General features: G+C 39.0%; 1 protein-coding gene across 1 annotated transcript in view; it reads left to right on the forward strand.

Annotated features, from left to right (window-relative positions):
* Positions 1 to 20,748, forward strand: part of LOC124170767 (metabotropic glutamate receptor 6) — a 472,918-nt gene that overhangs the window by 327,120 nt on the left and 125,050 nt on the right. The window contains exon 3 of the mRNA XM_046549709.1: positions 7,910 to 8,089. Within this exon, the coding sequence (XP_046405665.1) occupies positions 7,910 to 8,089 (180 nt within the window). The remainder of the gene's footprint in view (positions 1 to 7,909; positions 8,090 to 20,748) is intronic.

Consider the following 20,748-nt stretch of genomic DNA (forward strand, 5'->3'; position numbering starts at 1 on the left):
TAGATATTATGACAACCAAAAGCTAGGCTATCTCATTTTTTTAGTTGCACTGTCCTAGTAGCCTATTTCAAAATGGGTTGAAAAAGAACAATATTAAGGTGTAGTGGGGTTGAAAAGGAGGGAGGAAGGGGTATGGGCGCAATCCTTTGGGCAGGTGATCTAAAGTTTTCATTCGGCATCCAAACGTTGCTCTGATGAGACACCCAACGCTTTGGTTCTCACACCCAAAGTACTCGTCCATCTTCTTTGGATGTAGCAACCAAAGGAGTAGTTGGAACATCCAACTCCTCATCACGCATTCCCTTTGGGTGACACATCCAAATGTATGGGCATGTCCTTTTCTTCACCTACGATTCTCATATCCAAAGTGTTTTTTTCAGTGTATTAGTGCGCAGGCTCTTCCTCATATCTAAAAGCGCCGACACCTGTCATTATCACATGTACGCTGTTTCTCTTTTCCCTGGTTAATAACAATAAATTTACCAATTGATCACTGATAATAGTTTCAAAGACCGTATTATATACAGCATATATTTATAACAATTTTACGTGTTAATTATGAAAATGTTCACATTTAACTTATCGAATTATTCTGGGATTCACGGATGTGTAACTAAACGTGCGATAACCGATAGAATATATATATTTTTAGATAAACGATTGCAATGACAATATCCAGAATATAATGATATCCCATGCAAATAGGAGAGTTGATCTAATGACTTAATGACAGCATTGCAATAATGCCACGTAATTTCGCTTATACCGTATTCTATACGTTCCTTTTTTATTTTTTGTTATCGTTTCAAATGAACGCATTTGAGGGTTTTAAGTACATCGAAAAATGTATGAAAATTTCGCCACCTTTTTTGTGTAATTTTTGATCAGATATTAATTAAAAGCCACACGAAAACGCAAAATCTTTCACCAGCCTAAGGAAAGACATGCGACACATTTTAATTCAAAAACGGCCAAAATAACTTCAATACACCCTCTTATGAAAGGAAAAAGTTCACTTTCCATGCTAATCATAAATATTGGAGAGAATTGAAAAATGTTTTTTTCGCGCCGAACCTCTCCAAACAGAAATAGAAAAACTAGAGCGTTGAATACACGGTATTATCTCAGAAGGGATTGGATGTTTGAACATTCCGATGAAATGCATGGACGTACCACAGCCCAAAACCTTTTTAGTAGTACCCTCTACTACCAGAAATGTTTTTAAACACCAGCATTGAAAAAACATCTCTATAAGTGCCTTCTCAATAAAGAAAACCAAAAAGATGAGAGGGAGAAAGTTCGAAGAGGACACGAAATTGCTTCGTTGAAGTAATTGGCCTTTTTAATAGTTTTAGAAATAAAAATTTCAACATGTGACTTACCGTTTGAAGTAACCAGAGAAATTTGGACACTCAGTAACGCAAATCAACTGCTTGTAACTGTAATGAAAGAGAAAACCCATCAATTAATTAGAAATTATAGTGAAATTTAGAAAATGGTACTGAATTTGGTTAAATTAGCTAAAGTTCATGGTAATGACGAGTCGTTCACTCAGGCCTGAAATCGCATTTCATCGAAGCGATTATAGCAATGGAATACGAAGAGAAGCTACGACGGCAAAAAGTCTCCCTCACAAGGTCAATCTGTTATTTTGTTAGAAGACACCGCGAAGGTTGCCCCTATTTGTCATGAGTTTGTGACGTTATTAGAGTTCTGGTTCATTTGTTCGTGCAAGGAAACCGTTGAACCGAAGGATACCGCCATCATAGGCTCACATCAACATCGGGCGACGCAAGGACGACGCGCGGGCCCAGAAGTGGTAAAGATGTGGCGACCTGCTCGTGACGTCACCAACTTATCTCCGAAAGAGCAAAGGCAAAATTTGTTATCACGAATTGCTCGACAAGTAGACTACCCATACAAACAGACAAATCTGTAGTTTTTTATCCTTATCACAATCAACAATAAAATTGTTGAATAATGGCATTATTTGCATAGGATGGTAAACGCGGTTTGATGATACGTCTAATCTGAAAGGGAGGCAAAAACAATATATTTTGCACTTGCTTCGAAATGAAAATCGGTCGGAGACACAAACGACAGAATTACTTCCATCATTTTACCTCGAATAAGGACATAAACTTCTACTCATGCAATTCTAAGGCCAATTGACCTTAAATAACAGGGGGACAGCCCTGAAATATTCTTTTAAATAATGCAGACGAAAAGAATTTGTTTTCAATGGTGCAGTGTGGAGGCTGCAGCCTTCAAGCATCGCACCGAAGGCACGCGACGGCATCTGCTCCGTACGCCTTCGCATGGAAATGACGGAGACGGTGAATAGATGTCCCACGCAGAGATTTGAGCCAAGTGGAAGTAATTGATTGAGAGTCATGACCCCTCACATGATAGATAGACAAGATAGGTCCCTGCATGAGCCGCGCGGGGACCACTGCTGACGAATGGCTGGCAGAGTGATCTTGGGAAAAAATCTTGAGCGTTTTCCCTTTGAATATTGCTTCCCGCCGGAGATTGCTCGGTAATCGCACCACAGCGGAACGCGAGAGTCCGAATTGCCGCCGTAATTCGACGCAATGAGCGCCTTTGGCCGTCATTCCGAGATCCTGCCGTCGCACAAAACGCCCTTTGGCCGCGAACTCACACAAGGGAAGCGTTTTCATCACGTTGCCTGGAAAAGGGGCTGCTCACAAAGCAATGGATCACTGCAGCACACAGAATTTCATGCCAAGGTTATATGGAAGGGTTGCCGGTTTAAAAATGTGTGCATGGAGCAAATTACCTCGTCCAGTCACTCCCTCCGAACTGGACCTCTCTTTTTAATCCTCAATAATCTCTTTCATTTTGTATGCAAATCCAATTCTCTTTCTTCCTCTTCCTCGTTTGCCTAAAATTCTACCCTCGAACACTATTTTCAAAATCCCCTCCCCGATCAGCATTCGCCCCATCAATACCTTCTGTCTCGACCGCATCTCATCTAGAAACTGCCTCTCCTCACGCACCATGTCCGGCACCTCGTCATTCCTCTTCTTCTACGTCCACTTATTCTTTTCCACACCCACATCTCGAATTCCTCCAGTCTTCTCTAGTCATCCCTCCCTAGCGTCCACGTTTCCGTACCGTAAAGCGCTACACTCCAGATCAGCCTCTTCGCCAACCTTTTTTCAACAATCTTACGCCATTATTAAGGTTACACTGCTCTGCTAAAAAAAGATTTAATAAATGCTCGGCAACAACTTTGGGTGTGTCTGGTAATTTTTGGGTCGCTGAATCCAAAAATGAGCTCCCTTTTTTCTATCACCCTCCATTATTTCGAGCAACCCCTAAATTGGGGAAACCAACCCCATATATATCCCTCTTTTCAAGGGAATTTTACTTAAGTACCTGCTTCTGATTAAAAAAAACTGATGCTTTGAGACAATCAGGGTCATGTAAGAGACAAACTTAACTGGGGTTGAAAATATTTAGGGGGCGAAAATCGAAAAAATAACTTTAAAAATTATTAAAATGACCATTTTTCTTCGCCTTTTATTGCATATGATGTGCTAGCTAATAGAGGGGTTATTAAAAGATGAATACACAGTCCAACCCAAAAAACATCCCAATTCATTCTATTACATCTGTGGAGATGTAACGTTTAAAGATCAAAGAAAAGCGATGACTTCATTGTGCGGAAATCTTATGAACTCTATTTAGGTTGTAAAATTAGTGACCAATAAAAATCGAGGGACCCTAAATTCTGTTGCAGTGGTTGTCATAGAAGTCGTAGTGAATGGTTAAAGGGGGGAAACCGTGACATAGTCAGGCGATCCATCAAGAAATCGCGAACATGGAAAAAAGGTACGCTGGCAAATGGACACCGAGTATGTTGGGAGATTTCTGTTCGGCATGCAACATCAGAGAAGTTCCAGAGGAGCAATACAAAAGGAAACGAAGAACCCTTTAGGTAAAATTATACAGCTTTACTATTGTTTTAAGTAGTTATACTTGAACAAAATCACTTAATTGTTTTCTTACTTCACAAGTAGGTAATCTGTAAACAAATTTTTGCTTCGGGGAGGTCTAGGGGGTCCGAGCACCCCCACTTCAGAAATATAAAAACACAATTACTTCGTAATGGAAAACAAAATATTGAAAAATCATGAACTTACAAAACATTTCTTTGGCAAATGAAGTTTTTTTTATAAAAAGGGTTAAAATTAGTTTAAAACCCTCTACTTAGTACTCTGTTTTTTAAAGATTCTCCCCCTGATTTTGGACCCCCCATCCGAACGAAATTCCTGGCTACGCCAGTGTGTTTATACCACCTACTATACCCCCCTTCCCCTATCATATTTTAGGTAATATTAATCCTTTACAAAAGGGGGGATTGAACAGTGTATTCATCTCTTAAAAACTTTTATGTTAGCTACCATATCATATGCAATAAAAAGCGAAGAAAAATGACTCTTTAAGTTGTTTTTGAATTCTTTTCGATCTTCACCCCCTAAATATTTTCAACCTCAGTCAAGTTTGTCTCTTACATGACCCTAATAGAGTATTTGCACGTTTTTGGTGAGGCCTGTTAAAAATATCAGTTTGGTTTAATTAAGCAAAATTCCAACTCCTACAGTCGTACGACCATGGGCGAATTTGTTATTAACAAATAAACATTCCAAAATCAATGTTGCGCTTAAAACACTCCGCCGCCATGCCAGACGGCTTGTGACGTCAATCCCCATACTCAACTGACTGCAGTTCCTCCGATTATCTGCGATTGTTGGAAACCTTGTTTATTGTTGTTTACGAACACTGAGGTGAATATGACGGAATAAACCATCTGTCCTACTATAAATTAGTGGTATATTTCGTACAATAATTCTTTAAGTTCGTAGCCATGAGCGAAGATAGATTAATGGCTTGTGGGACAAAATTCCGGAATGAATATTGTTTTGTTCCGATACGTGGGAGCACCCGTGTTTCTACACCGAACAAGATTTTTGTGGATGTTCCCGATAAGCCTGAACTACGACGGAAATGGTTATTGGCAGCCCGGAGGGATCTTAAGTCGATGCCATTATTACACACAAAAGAGTTTATTATTCCATTCAGAAAGGAGAGACTAATGCGTAATACTGAAGCATATGTATGTTTGAGATGCAGTTATTCTTGTATACAAACGGCCGTGTATTCATTGATGATATACATTGCATATTTTTTCACTTCGGATGCTTACTTTCATTATGTATGCTTGATGACTATGGAAAAACATAATTGGTAACGTCAGTATTTTAAGCATTTATACTCGAAAAGCAGATATAAACAATGTTGGAGTGGAAAAGGAAAATTTAAAGAATTTACAATGCAGTAAAGAATCGTAAAGAAAATAACGTTACGGTAAATGTATAAATGGTACAAATTTGATGCATTGCAAATACCTATATGCGAGCAATTAGTAACATATGTTTACTCCTAAAATGTTATAGTTGAGGAAACACAACAACCTGCCTCCCTACATTTGAATTTTCAAATATTGACAGCATAAAAGTGCGGAAACATAGGGAAAAATAGTTTACTAGAGGTGTTAATAAATAAAAAACTATGCAAAATTACCCCTACTTGCACTTATTTATTGCTCATCATATCACAAATAGCACTACCACGCACACATTTCACGAGCTGTCTTTTTAATACTTATAATCAGTATATGCCGAATCAACTGTTTCAATGAAGAACTTGGCTCACAATAAATATAAAACACTATTATGTAACACTAATAAAGCATAATTATCGGTTTTCCAATCACTCTGCACACCACACTAAAAGAATTTGCACTCCTTGAAATTCGTAAGGATTCTTCACATCTCACTTCCCACACATCACTAACAACTTAGAATCAGTTTACGTTATTTCACGGTAACATTGCGAAGACAATTAAATGAATAGTCTGAAACAAGTTACTAAACCAGTTATTGTAACATCAAAAAACTTAGAATTTCACTATCACTCCTACCGTAACCAAAATATGACCAAAACAATAACGAACAAAAGCGCAACGAATATGCGTGAAATGTAAACACTGACTAAATCTCAAAATGAATTGGCAATAGGTTTAATACGTAATAAAATCAAACAGAACTTAGAAGCGAACAAACGAATGCAAATTAATACGCGTTCGATGTATCCCTAAAGCTCAACTAGTCCAAATATGAAATATATCCCCTTCGCAATAGTCAGATACCTTTGATCGAAATGCATACGGTTGGTTGAACCAGCATGGAAGAAATAAATTCCTCGAAGATGCTACATTCACAACTCACTTCACTCTTTACTTCATCGTCTATATGCAATCGAGTTAGAGACTTAATTGTTGGATGAAACGCTTCACGAGTCTATTTTGTGAAAATGAAGTTACAGACCTTACAAAAACGAAGATAGGCCCTAGGTATACACCGATCACGAAGGAGTCAACGTCTGCGAGGTTATTTGAAGAAGCCTTAACGAAACCAGGTTCCATTTTGCAAATTTACTTGCAGAAAAATGAAGAAATATCGCGTAAAATACGTGAAATATAAGTTATTCGTCAATGCTCCCGTCTGCTTGCAACTATAATATGGGAGATGACGTCACGTAACGAATAGCCAATTACAGGTCGTTTTACCCTCCAGAATTTCGATGCTAAAACAAAGGTTATTAAAACTTAAATAATAAATTAATAACAAAACACATGGAATTTTCATTAAACATATGAGAACTTCAAGCATGTATGCACTAAATGGAAAGGGTTTCATGCTTATTCCTCACCCATGCAAACACTCTATTGCCTCAAAACGTCATTTTTTTTATCAGAAGCAGATTGTTTAAAAGTCCCTTGAAAAGCGATGATTCGAGATACGTGGTTGGTTTCACCCTCCATTTTTACGAGGAACCCCAATTAATGGGTTGATTGTAAAAATGGAGAGTGATTGAAAAAACCGAGGTCATTTTTGGATTCAACGACCCAAAATTAGCCAGAAACACCCTAAATTGGAGCCGAGCATTTTTGAACTTTTTTTGCAGAACAGTGTTTTTAGCTCTACGTTTTGAACTGTTTTTTTCGTTTTCAAACACATATTTAGGAACAAGAGGAGGTTTCCCTACGTCCCCTACGATTCCAAATCCACCAAGCATTGAACGAAATAGGGACTACACTTTAATATTTTCTTCGAGCAACAATCATTATTGAGACAAAATCATCAATCCATGGTGAATAAGCTACTGTGAATAAACAATAACTTATTTCAATCGTTATTGAAAAGTAATATTTCCTCATAAGCAAAGTCAAACCTCATCTGATCATGTTTTCAAGGTTTGCTTTTCGTTTTCTGTCATTCCATGCAATCTATTCCCTCACTTTCTAATTGCGTTTTCATTTGGGGCCAGCATTAGCCATTTCCCCTTCAGAACTCCAATACCCTTTTTTATATGACTATTCAATTTCATACTTACCACTTATAGAAAATCCAATGGTGTTATGCATGCAAACCGCACAATGCGCTGCATTTTCACCTCGTTTTTCGGTGTTTCTTGCAAACGCTTACACGGCCTTCTGCTGCTGGCCATCCGCCTTTTAAAAATTGGTGTTCTCGGTAAATATTGCTACGCAGCAGTCAAAAATGCCCGATAAATGTTGTTTATGTGAATTGAGGAATCCATTAGGAGTTCAATGAGGTACTTAAAAAATCATTACTAATGTTAAAAGAGGATGTGTAAATGTGTAGACAATACCATTCCCACTCCGATTCAACCCTATTTTTCCGCCTCACACTGCTGCAATGAGAGAGGGAGAGAGGGAGAGTGGGTGGCCGCTTGAAGACAAACGTCCTTCCTCTTCACTGGAAGACAAACGTTGATCCTTGCACTGTCATTGCAGATCCCGCAGCTGAGCTACGCCTCCACGAGCACCGAGCTGTCGGACAAGTCCCGTTTCGAGTACTTCAGCCGCGTGGTGCCACCCGATAACTTCCAGGCCCAGGCCATCGTGGAGGTGGTGCGGGCCCTCGACTGGAAGTACGTGAGCACGGTGGCCGTGGAGGGCGACTACGGAGAGAAGGTGAGTCACCCCTGCAGCTGTGATGGCAACTCGGAGATGGCCGAATGTGACCGACCGATGTGAGCGACCGACGCTTTGGTCGCTTGTCGTGTTGCTCGAATTTTTCTTCAACTCTCAGTTCTGACCCCAAATGGTCAGAAATCAAAAAAAAACATCCAAGATCACGCGATGGGCCTGATTAGTCTGCTTGGCTATTTACGGTGATACCTTTAATTTTTATCTCGTTCATTACGATTGAAACTATTACGTCTATAAAATTTAACGCTCATGAAGACTAATAATTATCAAGGTTTACAAAAATTTGCGTATAATGTTTCATTTACTAACGTATTCTCTTATAATACTCAGGCGTTACGGATTTAATGCAGTTCTCGGCAATCGGCTAGTACGCACCCACTCTGAGCGCTGTTGCGTGCATATACTCTCTGAGGTAAGAACAACGTTTAACGTTGTTGAGAAGCGCGAGACAGCTGACGAAAACAAATACTAGAATAAAAAAGACTTCATATCATCACATTTTCCGGGTGTTTATTTCTTAGAAAGGAGTTCAATTCTGTCAACATCTGGAAATCGTAGACATATTTCTAATGCAAGGGGTCTCCATCCATTGCGTTTGCTGTCAAATCTGTGCTATCCAAAGCCTGATTCCTCTCCTTCCTTGCGAGTATTTTTGTTACGAATGTAGATAGATGGATAAATCATGTATTGAACTGAGACATAATAGCCTTATACAAGCAAAAACATGAAACATTTCAATTTTTCACAGCTTCCTGGGAATACAGCATCAAAAATAACAATGTATGAATAGCATTACTTTGCAATTAAAATCTGGGACAAGAATAAACAGTTGCTACAATAATATAATAAAATGACAATAAAAATAGACTGTGTAAAGAATATACTCATTATACATCAAATTTCGTGAATATATTTTTTAAATGAGCACTCTTAAATGAGACCTTATATTCCATTCGACATTTCCGGAGATGAGTTCTACAATTTAGGTTTAGCATGGACTTCAATTGAATTCCGAAGGGTAGCAATTTGGGGTCGTGAGCAGTAAAGATAATTGAATAGGGATCTTTTAACTATTCATGAATTGGAAGGCGTGACATGGAAAAGATTCAGGAGGTATCCAGGTTCTTTATTTTATGGAATATTTAGAATAGCGGGATGGAGGCAGTAGGGATTTTCTACGGGAATTTGCGGAAAGCCTTCCTAGCTGCTGGAGGTATGGAAGAATATGCTCGTCCCAGCGGAGATTGAATATAAGTCTCTCTCTCTCTTGCATTCAGTTGCCTCTGTAACAAAATATTCCGATCTGAAGATATGTAATTCAAAACAAAGGCTCATAATTAAGGTTGCGAAAAACCTAAGTGGGGATTATTTGCTTCCTTGTGTTAAAAGGCAGTGGGTTTCCAGTTGACCTCAACTAATACAGACTGTTGCGAATTAAATAAGCAATCTATGAAGTATACTCGTGAGTAAATAATATTCGAAAAAAATTTAACTCTAAGTAAATAAAATCACTCATTGAATTCAAACAATGCTATAGACCAGATCAGAGGTCTTACCTTTTACTGAAAAGTGTAGCGGCAAGTGCGGGACTCACTCAACCTCAACCGTTTGAAAATTACTTGAGACTCGGAAAATTGCGGGAAAGATTAATTTCTTGATGATTTCATTATAGACTTCCACAAAGTTGACTTTAGGCCATGAATGTATTTCTTGGCCAAATTTAATCGGTCCTAGCGTCGTACTGTATGCAGTATATTCACACACTAACATATTACTAATATTAAACCAAGATAGCCCACACACTGAGCTAGAGAGGTACGCCCTGTGTATCGCCAATGCTATACTAATGTTGCTCTTTCGATCAGAGACTATTAATGCTTTGCTAGGGCAAAAAATTGCTTTAGCACCAAAGAATTTTTCATGAGAAATCATGAGAAGCTTGCCCTTGAGCGCCAGCGTTACACGCTTCGTGAGTTAAGCTGCGTGCGCCATCCACATCAACATAGGAAATCAAAATCATGTTAAAGATAGGCTCCATAGGTGACAATATAAGCAACCTAACGTCTGTGACCCAAGTTGAAGTTGGAACCACCTTCCTCAATGGTATGCAGAGTAAGACAAAATGCATGCCTTTCTATACCAATCATAACTGTTAAAATGCAAAAACATTGTTTTTTCTTCATAACGAGTTGCTTGGTATGATATTTTTATTAAGAATATTTATAATGCATAATGAAATATATATAATAAAAGAGTTATCACTTCATCACAATGAATGCCTTCGGGTTTACGATGAAGTTAGCGAGCACGACATTAAGGCAATCAGTTAGATGGCTGGGCCAATATTCTAGGCTTTTTCAATGGAATATTAGGGGCGGACCTGATGAAAATTTTTCGTTAGATAGTCGGTGGAATTTTTTCAGATTACCTTGAAAAAGCGACCGGGAGTGGTCGGGAAAATTAGGGGCCATCCGAACATTGAAGCGGAGAGATAGCCCAAAAATATTTTCACTGCCACGATACGTTGAAATCTAAGATAGAAATGAACATAAAAGAATAACTTGCTCCACCGCCATTGAATTTTTTAAAACTGCGAATAGCATTTACAAAAGACATCTCAAGAGGGCTTGCAACGGTTTTCCATGGGATGAAAAATCACCTTTGACTTGAATTTTTGTTAGCAAGGGAACAATTATAACTGCAAGATATGTACTCGATACATGTTAAAACTACAGAAATTTCAGATAGATACAACATACGTCGTTACTGAAACACAGGGAATACAAAAATCTGAGGGTATTCCGTCCGGTTTAAAAAATATGTGCAGCTTCGAGAGATGAAGCTCCAATCTGAGCAAGTGTCCCGTGGAAAAGTGAGCCTTTTTCTTTCGCCGCCTTTGGCTTTGAAGCTCTGCAAGGACCTTCGCATGGTTTTCCTCGTCACAGATCGCAAAGACGCTACGGCACATGATCAAATGATTGGATTCTACGCGGAACGTGGGACTAAGGGAGATTTTGACCATTTAACTCGATTCAATATCGGGATATCTCCAAAATCAAGCCGTTCCACATTCAGCTCTTCAAAGATCAGCATTTCGGAAAATTTTGGCTGAGCTCAATGGCTGAATTCCCGTGCAATGGTAGCGGCCTTTAGATCCCATAAATGCCAATATGACAAGTAAAAGGCAACGCCCAAAGTTCTTTGAGGAGAATCAATGCGTCTAAGATTGCAATTGCATAGAGAGGAACAAAATACAGTTGGAGGGGCCAAGCTTGTTAAGAAAGATACTCATTATCAAAGTCACACTGAACAACTGCTATTTAAGAAATAAGTCAAGCAAATTCTGGTCAATATTCTATCAAACAAACAATGAACAAGGATCGGCAAAGGACTTGAATATGTAAGATATTCCGCACTCATTGATATTCAGTCTGGTTTTTCTGAGCTCATCCACTTCTTCAGAGTATTACACTCTGCACTGAATACACGCGAATCATAGTTTATGGATTAAATTTTAGTAAATTAAAAAAATAAAGTTAATTAAATTTTGCCTCCCTTATGATAAAATTTTAAAAACAACAACTCTGCTATACACTTCCAGCACTAATAGAAATAACCACGCTAATTGCCGCAATACAGCCCAGGGTAGGCATTCCCAACTTAAATTCAATGATCGAAATTATCGATCGCCAGAATTTTTAGATGACAAATAATTATTGATGGCGTTTGACCACAAATGAAAACTTCTTCAATAACGAATCATCGAATCATCAATCAACGAATATTATCATTCAAAGTCCAAAATTTACATTAATGGGTCATCAGCGAAAGGCAATAACTACGAGAAGTGGAATGACTAATGACGGTTGAAAGCAAGTTTTCAATCCACACCCCTAACGATTGTATCGATTAATTGCTGTTACCAAGGCCACATTGCAAAGGCGACCATCAAGCGAGGCTTGCTGCAAGCGAGCCTTGTTGCAAGTCAGCCGCGGATACATCACGTGCGCAGAAGAGAATAGATTCAACTCAAGACGACGCAGCACATGCTGCCAACTAAACCAGAGAGGACTGAATTATGGGTCCACCTTTAACTGAGAAAATTCAAATGTATATTTAGCTATTGCACATAATATTAGTCATTAAAAACATACTAAATTTTTATATTAGCCGGTAGAAGAGGAGTAATGAACCCACCAGTTACTGAAATGTGAAAAATGAAAAAAATCAGCTCACAAAACACATTAGATTGAAAGTCGTATAGCGTCTGGCCAGCCAAGTAAATCGAATGATAGTTATAGCATCAAAGTGGTCAAGTAAGCCTTTAGCATTCATATAACTGAAATACGAATACGTTATTTATCACGGTTATCATGCGTCATGTGATAATATTATAGTGACTCAGTCAGCTATTGCCAAATCTCTTTCGGAATGCATTAAACCATGCACGTGTTACTTTACTTACCCATAAAATCTCAATACTAATAGCATTAGTAACACGTTCCCGTCACCTCAGAGAGAGGGAAAAGGCTGTAAGAGCTCGATGAAACAAGGGGATGGGGAAGCGGTGCAAATAAATCACTTCACCATTCAAAAAAAAATAACGCAAGACAAGATAAATCGGGACATGCCCATTACGCCACTCTGAAAAAAAATTCAAACGTCATTGAAGCAAATGAATGAGTCTACGAAGTACGTAAGGAAAGACAACCCAACATTGGTTGAAAATGTATGCATTCCATACGATCCATTTTATACATGAAAATTTCTGCCTAGTGTAATCAAAACGTAGCTGAAGTCTGAAATCAATGAATGCTAACAGCATTGAAAGTGCCATTTACTCCTATCAGGCCGATTTTATCTCCTCGTTATAATTTTTTCCCCTTTTTAATATATTCTTATCCCTTGGTTTCATGAGCAAGCAACAGATTATCTCGAGAGAATATGTTTCCCCGCCAACTCTTAGTATCGCTAAAATGAACTTTAAAGGCAGTTTCTTTCGGTGAGCACTTCTATCTTGAGGTGTGGTAATTTTTCATATGAGGTGGTCATAATATCTTTTAAGAAGTTTAAGTACTTCGTGAACTCTCCCATGAGGAAAAGAGTGAAGTTTTGAAGAAAATATGAAAGAACTCACAGTTTCCTCTGAGCCAGCAAATTCGCATGTAATTGGAAATCCAATGCGATTGCTCGCATTTTTGAGAAAACTCTAACCATTTCGGCACTACGCTATTAATTATCATGCCATTAACCCTGTTCGTGCCTAGCTGTGAGCACTAGCACTACGGTGACCCTCCTGGGCTCCACATCCCTAACACTGGCTCCCTTCCCTGTTCATGTTTCTCATGTCCCGTCGTTACGATCATCTCCAATGTCCTATTAACGTAGCATAACAGTTCAAATTCAACGACAGTAGATCATAGCTATTACAGAAAAGATTATTTTTATAGGCTGAATAAGGCCTCAATCAATGGAGAGATGAAGTTATTTCATGAATTTTGGAGGAGGAAATGAAGATGGCAAGGGGGATAAAACGAAGTGGACTGGTCGCTTAGGGATAGAAAAGATCAAACGCTATGAACTAGTTGCCCAGAAGTGTGTCCTGCCATCAGTTAGGTAAGGGGCGTCGTTATCCCTACATGGTACGCTGACATGGGACACGCAGAATTGGGGTGCATATAGATGGCTGGCGTACCATGTGGTGGCTGGGGTGGAGACAAAGAGGAAGAGACGACGACGCGATGCAAGTTGTGAGGGAAAATTTACTTCCACATTCATGCAAAAACAAAACTTTCCAATTACTCTTGAAGGCAATCTGCCTATGAAACTGGGACATACAACACATGCTGGGAAATTTAGAAACATAAATTTAAAAATATATAATTTAGAAGGCTACACTACAATTCAACTAACCTATTAGTAAGTCCTAACGCTGCAGTTATATTCTGTTATCGACTGTGGAAAAAGGGATATTATGAATCCATCTTTTCCACATACGATGTCTCTTATTTTATTATTATGATCTTATCTACCCTATTATGTTTGCGTTTGTAAGATTTGGCTAACTTCGCTGGAAAATAAACTGCTCTTGAATTTATATTTTAGGTTTAGTCTATTTTTCAGTTCACGGTCTGAGAGGGATTCCATTTGAGTTTATGTAAGAGGTCAGTAACAATAGCATTACTATCGTAACGACTTTTCACTTACCTGGCAGCTCTTCTCTGTACGCGTCCAATTCTGTCATTTAGAAAATTTTATGCAGATTCCAAACACTGGCAGCGTATTCTAAATGGGGCCTGACGATGGAGAGGGATCTAATTAGGCAGGGGTGAAACGCATTGAGGGACCACAGTCCGCCTCCATCGATATCCTACAATATCAGAGCACCGTTTTCCTCCATAACCCACCTCTAACTATAGCTTTCACAAACCAAGGACACTGCAGAGAGGAGGCCCAATTCCATCACGTACAAGGGTGATTTCTGTTTCCACTTCGGTCGCATTTCAATCGGCTTTCAAAAACTTGCACGGCGCGGTTATGTATCTAATGCGATCCACTTTTACCCAATATTTTGCAGTTGAATGCTTGTAATTGTGAGAAATTGCATTGGGCTTTTATAAATTTGATGGACCGCATCATCATGTAAACAATATTTGGTTAAAATCGCTAATTGTACCATATTTTCCCGTGAAATTAGGATCAATTTATCCGTCAGCGACACCACTGGCAACTTTGGTAACCTCATTTAAATGCGCGGTGGTTGGCAACACATTAAGAGACCCACTTAAGGATCCTTTTTTGTTATATTCGTGTTCATAAATATTCAGTCAGTTACGTTGTGCGTTTTTCCATTTTCGTTAAAAAAAACATTTTAAAATCACTTTCATATGTTGCAATGACGCACATGTTGAAAAGCACTCAAATCCATTTGCCATTTTCTCACCTGTCCTTTTTCCGATTTTTTTATTCATTGTAAGTGAAAATACTCCGTATTTATCTAGATATAGAACTATATTTTCTAGTCCTACAGTGAAAAAATGAGCCAGCATCCAGCCAAGCGAAGCTAAAGATAAATGTTCAAATAGATAGGTACCGTTCGCTTCTGATACTCTAACGTGATGGTGTCCGAATCGGTGGCGATAGGTGCTATGTTTTTTTAAAAATGCCCACTATAAAGGGACTAGATCATAACTTTGATGCGATAAGGACTTAAAGTAATACATATTAAGTAAGACAAATATCTTATCTAGATAAAAAATATTTCATTGATAAACACTAATATTGGGAATAATTTTATATGCCTTTTGAATGTAAACTGAACGATGAACCAGAATAATGTCGTTTGCTTAAAAATGCATAACTGCACTAGACGATTTGATTCAGTTCCTAAGAAAGGAATACTTATCGGACAGTTTCGGCTCACTGAGCTATCAACTCAGTGAGCCGTAACGCATTGTACGCAGTATAAAATTGTGGAAAAATTCTACGATCTTTAATTTATTAAAATATGTCTAACTTCCACCAATTGAAGCCTGAATCTGTTGATATATAATATACTATACTACTAGAGAATGACCATTGAATAACTTTCACAGAAGTCCTTATCGCTAGGCTACTTCCAACCCTAAACTAAGTCATACAATAGATATCCTTCAAGACCGTCTTGAGCAATAAATAGGAAATTGAACTCTAATATACGATACGCAAAAATTACTTTAAGGTCAAAGTCTTGATTCTTATTTTCTAAGGAAGGATTATCGCGTGCAAGATGGCAATCCCCACATCGGCTACCCATTATGTCATTAACAAAACATTTATTCTGCTGTTGCGGTCAAAATAAGTTCATGGATATAATATTACATATAACCTTTAAAGGAAAGAAGATATATCCCACAAATATTTTCAGATAGCAAATGTTCTCGCAGTAAGCATTCAAAGATTGAAGGTGAGCTTCGCCGAGAGAATGCACGCTACACTTGACGGATGCACTGCGGACGAGTGAGTATGAGTGTGGGAATGGGCAGCGGGTGCTCGTGGAGCGTGAATGGAGCAGAAAGATTGAGATGAGATGGACAGAGGGGCAAAGGAATGAGAAAGTTGAAGTCGGGGTGGTCCAAGTGGAGATGAGTGGGTTGGTGGGAACGAGGAAGAGGGGGAGGAGAGGAAGGCGGTGGAGGGGGAGAATTCCAGACAACTGAAGGAGAAAATTCGACTTCGATTCACAACGAGAAGAATAGGAGAAATAGGGCAGCATTTGACTGAAGTAAAAACTGGCAATTACGCCAACTACCTACAGCATTAAGCGCCAAAATTATGTGAAACGTATTTCCCGGAATGTCGTTTTTCAAAAATTTTCCCGGAACCCCTGTTGCTTGGGGAGGGGGGTCACCACAGCCTCCCCCCCCCCCCAAGCATATGCCTAGCGCCACTAGTTATGGCTGAACCTGGAATTGAATATATTCACATGATATTCTGCGAGTCACTTATGGAGATGCGCAGTTAATTTATTCTTTCCATGCAATTGGTCGTTCGCGAAAAGAGCACTATTGATCTTATCGTGGACAGCAAGTCAAGGGCGAGGTAGGATCGCTTTCCACCCTCCTTACACGTGCTTCCCACGGCTTTATTACTCATCTATCCTCAAAAACGCCGAATGCCTATTGGAAGTAATTTACGCCTATAACCATTGCAAAAACGGTAACTTATCTATTAACTAATGTTTCAATGAAACATCGACATTGTGAGGGGCAGGAAAGTCACATTAAGATGGCGTTTATTATGCATGCAAGGAAGTCCAACTGCAGTAAAGCTGTTCCCTAGATTCCTGAATCCCTGATGACGATGGCCGAGTTGTTCATCGAAACGTCGGAAGGAGATATAGAGGACCTGACCCGGTGCGAAACCCGAGAAAACTTTACTGCAATTTAAAAGAATGGCCATGAGAAAAAATTCCCATGGACCGGGAATCGAACCACGAATCTTTGGTTTCCCGGGCCCTTGCGCAGGCCACTACGCTATCCAGGTTCTTCAAGGTTTAATTCCCATTGAAATTAAAGAACCTGGATAACGTAGTGGTCTGCGTATTGGTTTGCGCAGTGGCCCGGAAAGCCAAAGGTCCGTGGTTCGGTTCCCGGTCCAGGGGAATTTTTTCTCATGGCAATTCTTGTATATTTCACCGCCGTTCACGCGGCAGGATTAGAAATATTACATTTACTGCAATAGTTCACCGGGGAAAAAACAAATATAATATATTAAGTACAACTGATTTGGTGTGCGAGATATAATATGGCAAATACAGCCTTCATTACTTTCACTGTATTTGCGTATATTTACACCACAGCCTTCTAGTGTGTCACATAGCAAGTGTGTAGGTCATGTATTCCAGCTTTTACTCCTTACCAAGGTGAATATCAATTCTAATTTTTCGCCCGCCAAATAGTTCACTTTTTATCGATGTCTTGACCAATTGCGCAAAGTTAGGCGTGAACAGCAACAAACTTGGTCTCAATAAATCCATCATCCAGAAGAGACTTGCTTCCAGGGCCTTTATTCCGGTGCCGTCAAACGAGAAACACGCTTACCATAATGTGCGGAGTTCCCTCGATGTGCCGAAAAAATAATCTCACCACCACGTCAGAGGACAGGGGGATGCCTTTGAGCGTCATGGACTTTTCGTCTCAAAACCTTTCCTTCTGGAGAAGCCGATAGGCGATATTCTGAGGCGCGTCCATCCAATGTGAGAGTTTCTTTGGGGAGGATTTGATCGGAGCGTGAAGGCGATCAAGGCACCGCGCAAGGCACGCCTCTCGCACTGACTCCTCCTGCCGTGATAACAAATGGCCACAAGCCCATACATTCTTGGAGGATCACCTGAACATTGAATCTACATCGCAGACTTGAGCATTCCTACGATGTGATGCGGATCGCCTGCGGAGCCTTTCATATTGAGGACAGAACGACATTTCACATCGAAAATCGTTTTGGGATGAAATTGGGCAACGGTTGGCTCTCCGCATGAAATAGCCATTTCCCTAGAAGAACATTTAGGAGAGTGCCTGTTAGATGTATACTAACGAAGCTGCATGTGTATCAGTCCTCTCGCATGAAAAAAAAAACGTTAACAGAACTTTAGAAACAATTAGGAAGACTATCACTGCTCTCATCCTAGTAGCTGCCTCTTCGAAAGATACCCAATTTTTTTTAACAAATTATGAACTCCGACTTTTTGACATGACTACAATTGATGGGTTATCCCACGCAAAATCAGCCTATCAGATGTTTTCCTTTTGGGTCTCCAATTTCAACCAATTTTGGCAAATCCTCTTCACTTGCTTAGAAAACACAAACCACAAAGTCTTTTTGCAATGGATTGATACAGATTTTCAAGTTTATATGATTCTGGAATGTTGTAAAACTGCAATTTTACTGAAGCACTTTTGCATCAGACGTTATGTCTCCACACACCAAAAAGATGTAAAAGCATGCAATATCTCATTTTAAAGGTCTTGAAATGGAAAAATGTTAAATGTTGAATTGTTAATGAAATTAAAATAATTTGGCATAGTTCATAACAAATTCAAAATTTCAAATCGATTTTTGACGACTTAGCTTCCCCATCGATTTCCCTCATTTTTTTCGCAATCCCATTTTCCTCCGATACTCATCGTTATTTTCTGAGAAATGCATTACGCCCAACAGCCGTCGCTTACAATCACGCATTTATTTATCGGTAAACAAATAATAGGACATATGAGAGACACGTGCGTGCCACCAAGCGGAAACAAGCGACAAAGCCTTAACCAAGCGATAAAGCCTTTCTGGATTTTCTTGCCATCTCAAACAACCACCTTCACCCCCTTTACCGCTACAGTAAACAGTAAATACTTCATTATTGCAATGCATGAATTTTCTCTTTCCTCTCGTGCGTGGGACCTAATGTGAATCTCCGGAATACTCAAGTCAACAATAATGTGTTAGAATTCATAATATTGAGTTTAAAAATATGAATATATATATCTTGATTGATGATAAATATTATATTCAAGATACATTTGCTTCCCTCGTTAACAATCGTGCTGATTTTACCTTAAAATACACTCGACTGGAATGGAAATCGAAATATAATTTTAATGATTTATGATAGTGGCATTAGCTCGTATATATTTCCTTCGATGGTTATTTTCTTTGCATATCGTAGCTAGGAATGTAATGACTACAACTAACAGAGTAATCACACCAGGGGTGTCATGGTGCCGGAACGCGCCGCAACGCCATTCCGGCACTGGTTAACAAAAGACATAATAGTCAAATAGCATTTTTTTCAATTTTGCTGCCTCAAGATTTCTTATATACACATTGGTAACCAAGAAAAAAATATGTAATAAAATGTTAATAATAACTTGTAATAAAATAACAAACAGCGTAATATTCACTTCTAAAAATAGTTGGGAAGTACCTTAAGGGAAGTCCGTTCCAACACTGCTAATTTTGCCATGACATCACTGAATGAGACCTACTTGCATGGTTGAAAACTCATGTTTGCTTTCGTTTCCTAAGATGGTATATTATATGAGCTAGCTGTTCATATTACAAAGGGCCGTTTTCTCTTAGCTGTGGATTTTAAATATGATTGATAAATCTCAACTGTAATTCATATTCTCCTATGCAATCGCGGTAAAAAATTAACTAAAATTCTCGCACGATCTTGAATTACCGCGAAATTTTCGTCTAAACTGATTAAATCAGCACCAAAGAAGTGAAAAGTAATTCTTTCGGGTGCTTAGCTGAGATCTTTCCATAATTATTCCTTCCCGGGTGGTGAAATGCCGGCATGAAAGGTACAACTACCTCCCACAGCAGCTGCTTGTGTTTCTTGTGCACAACAACTCCTCCTTTTCCTCGTTTACTTGTTCGATCTCAAAGCATATCCTTTCACCCATGGGTTTGTTCATTTGTACACTCCTCGGAAGCGTGAATCTGTGCCCTACGCACGATGCAGACTGGCAACATTGCTAGCATTTTCGGCGTCTCTTTGTCCGTCACTTGATGCCTTACCCAAGCGATGTTGAAACCCATATTTTTTTTTCATTTCAGCAAACAGCTATAATTAACTTATCATGAAATCCTAATGGTTTAGCATAGGTGAGGTAATTACAATGAATTTATATCTGATAAGGACATTGAGGAAGTTCAATAAATTCTCATGGTGCGTTTATTACGGTAAAATCGAACCTATTCTAACGTTTGAAAGAAGTGACAGAGGGGGTTGGAGGCCGGGAAATTTTTTTAACTTACTCAGGCGTTTTCAAGGGCCGAGAAGCCATTTTTGGCACCAGTATCCATACAATTCTGCCCCTGTGGTGTGCACCTTAATCGGTAGAATACTGTAGTAAATAAAAAGGGGTGTTATGGAGGGCCAGAGCATAGAGCCAAATGGCCTAAATCGCATATTTTTAATCGCATTTTTTCGCGATGTTCCACCACCTAAAAGTTATTTTTTCAATACGCCAGCCAAAAGATATTAAAAAACACCTCCAGAAAACGTTTTTTCTTTTCGGCCCTCTCAAGCATATTTTATGAAAACAAGCATTAGAAATTTTCAAATCGACGCCATATCTTCTTGTCCCGCTCAAAGTTCTTGA

Source organism: Ischnura elegans, chromosome X, assembly GCF_921293095.1.
Source record: "Ischnura elegans chromosome X, ioIscEleg1.1, whole genome shotgun sequence".
Classification (NCBI taxonomy): Eukaryota; Metazoa; Arthropoda; class Insecta; order Odonata; family Coenagrionidae; genus Ischnura; species Ischnura elegans.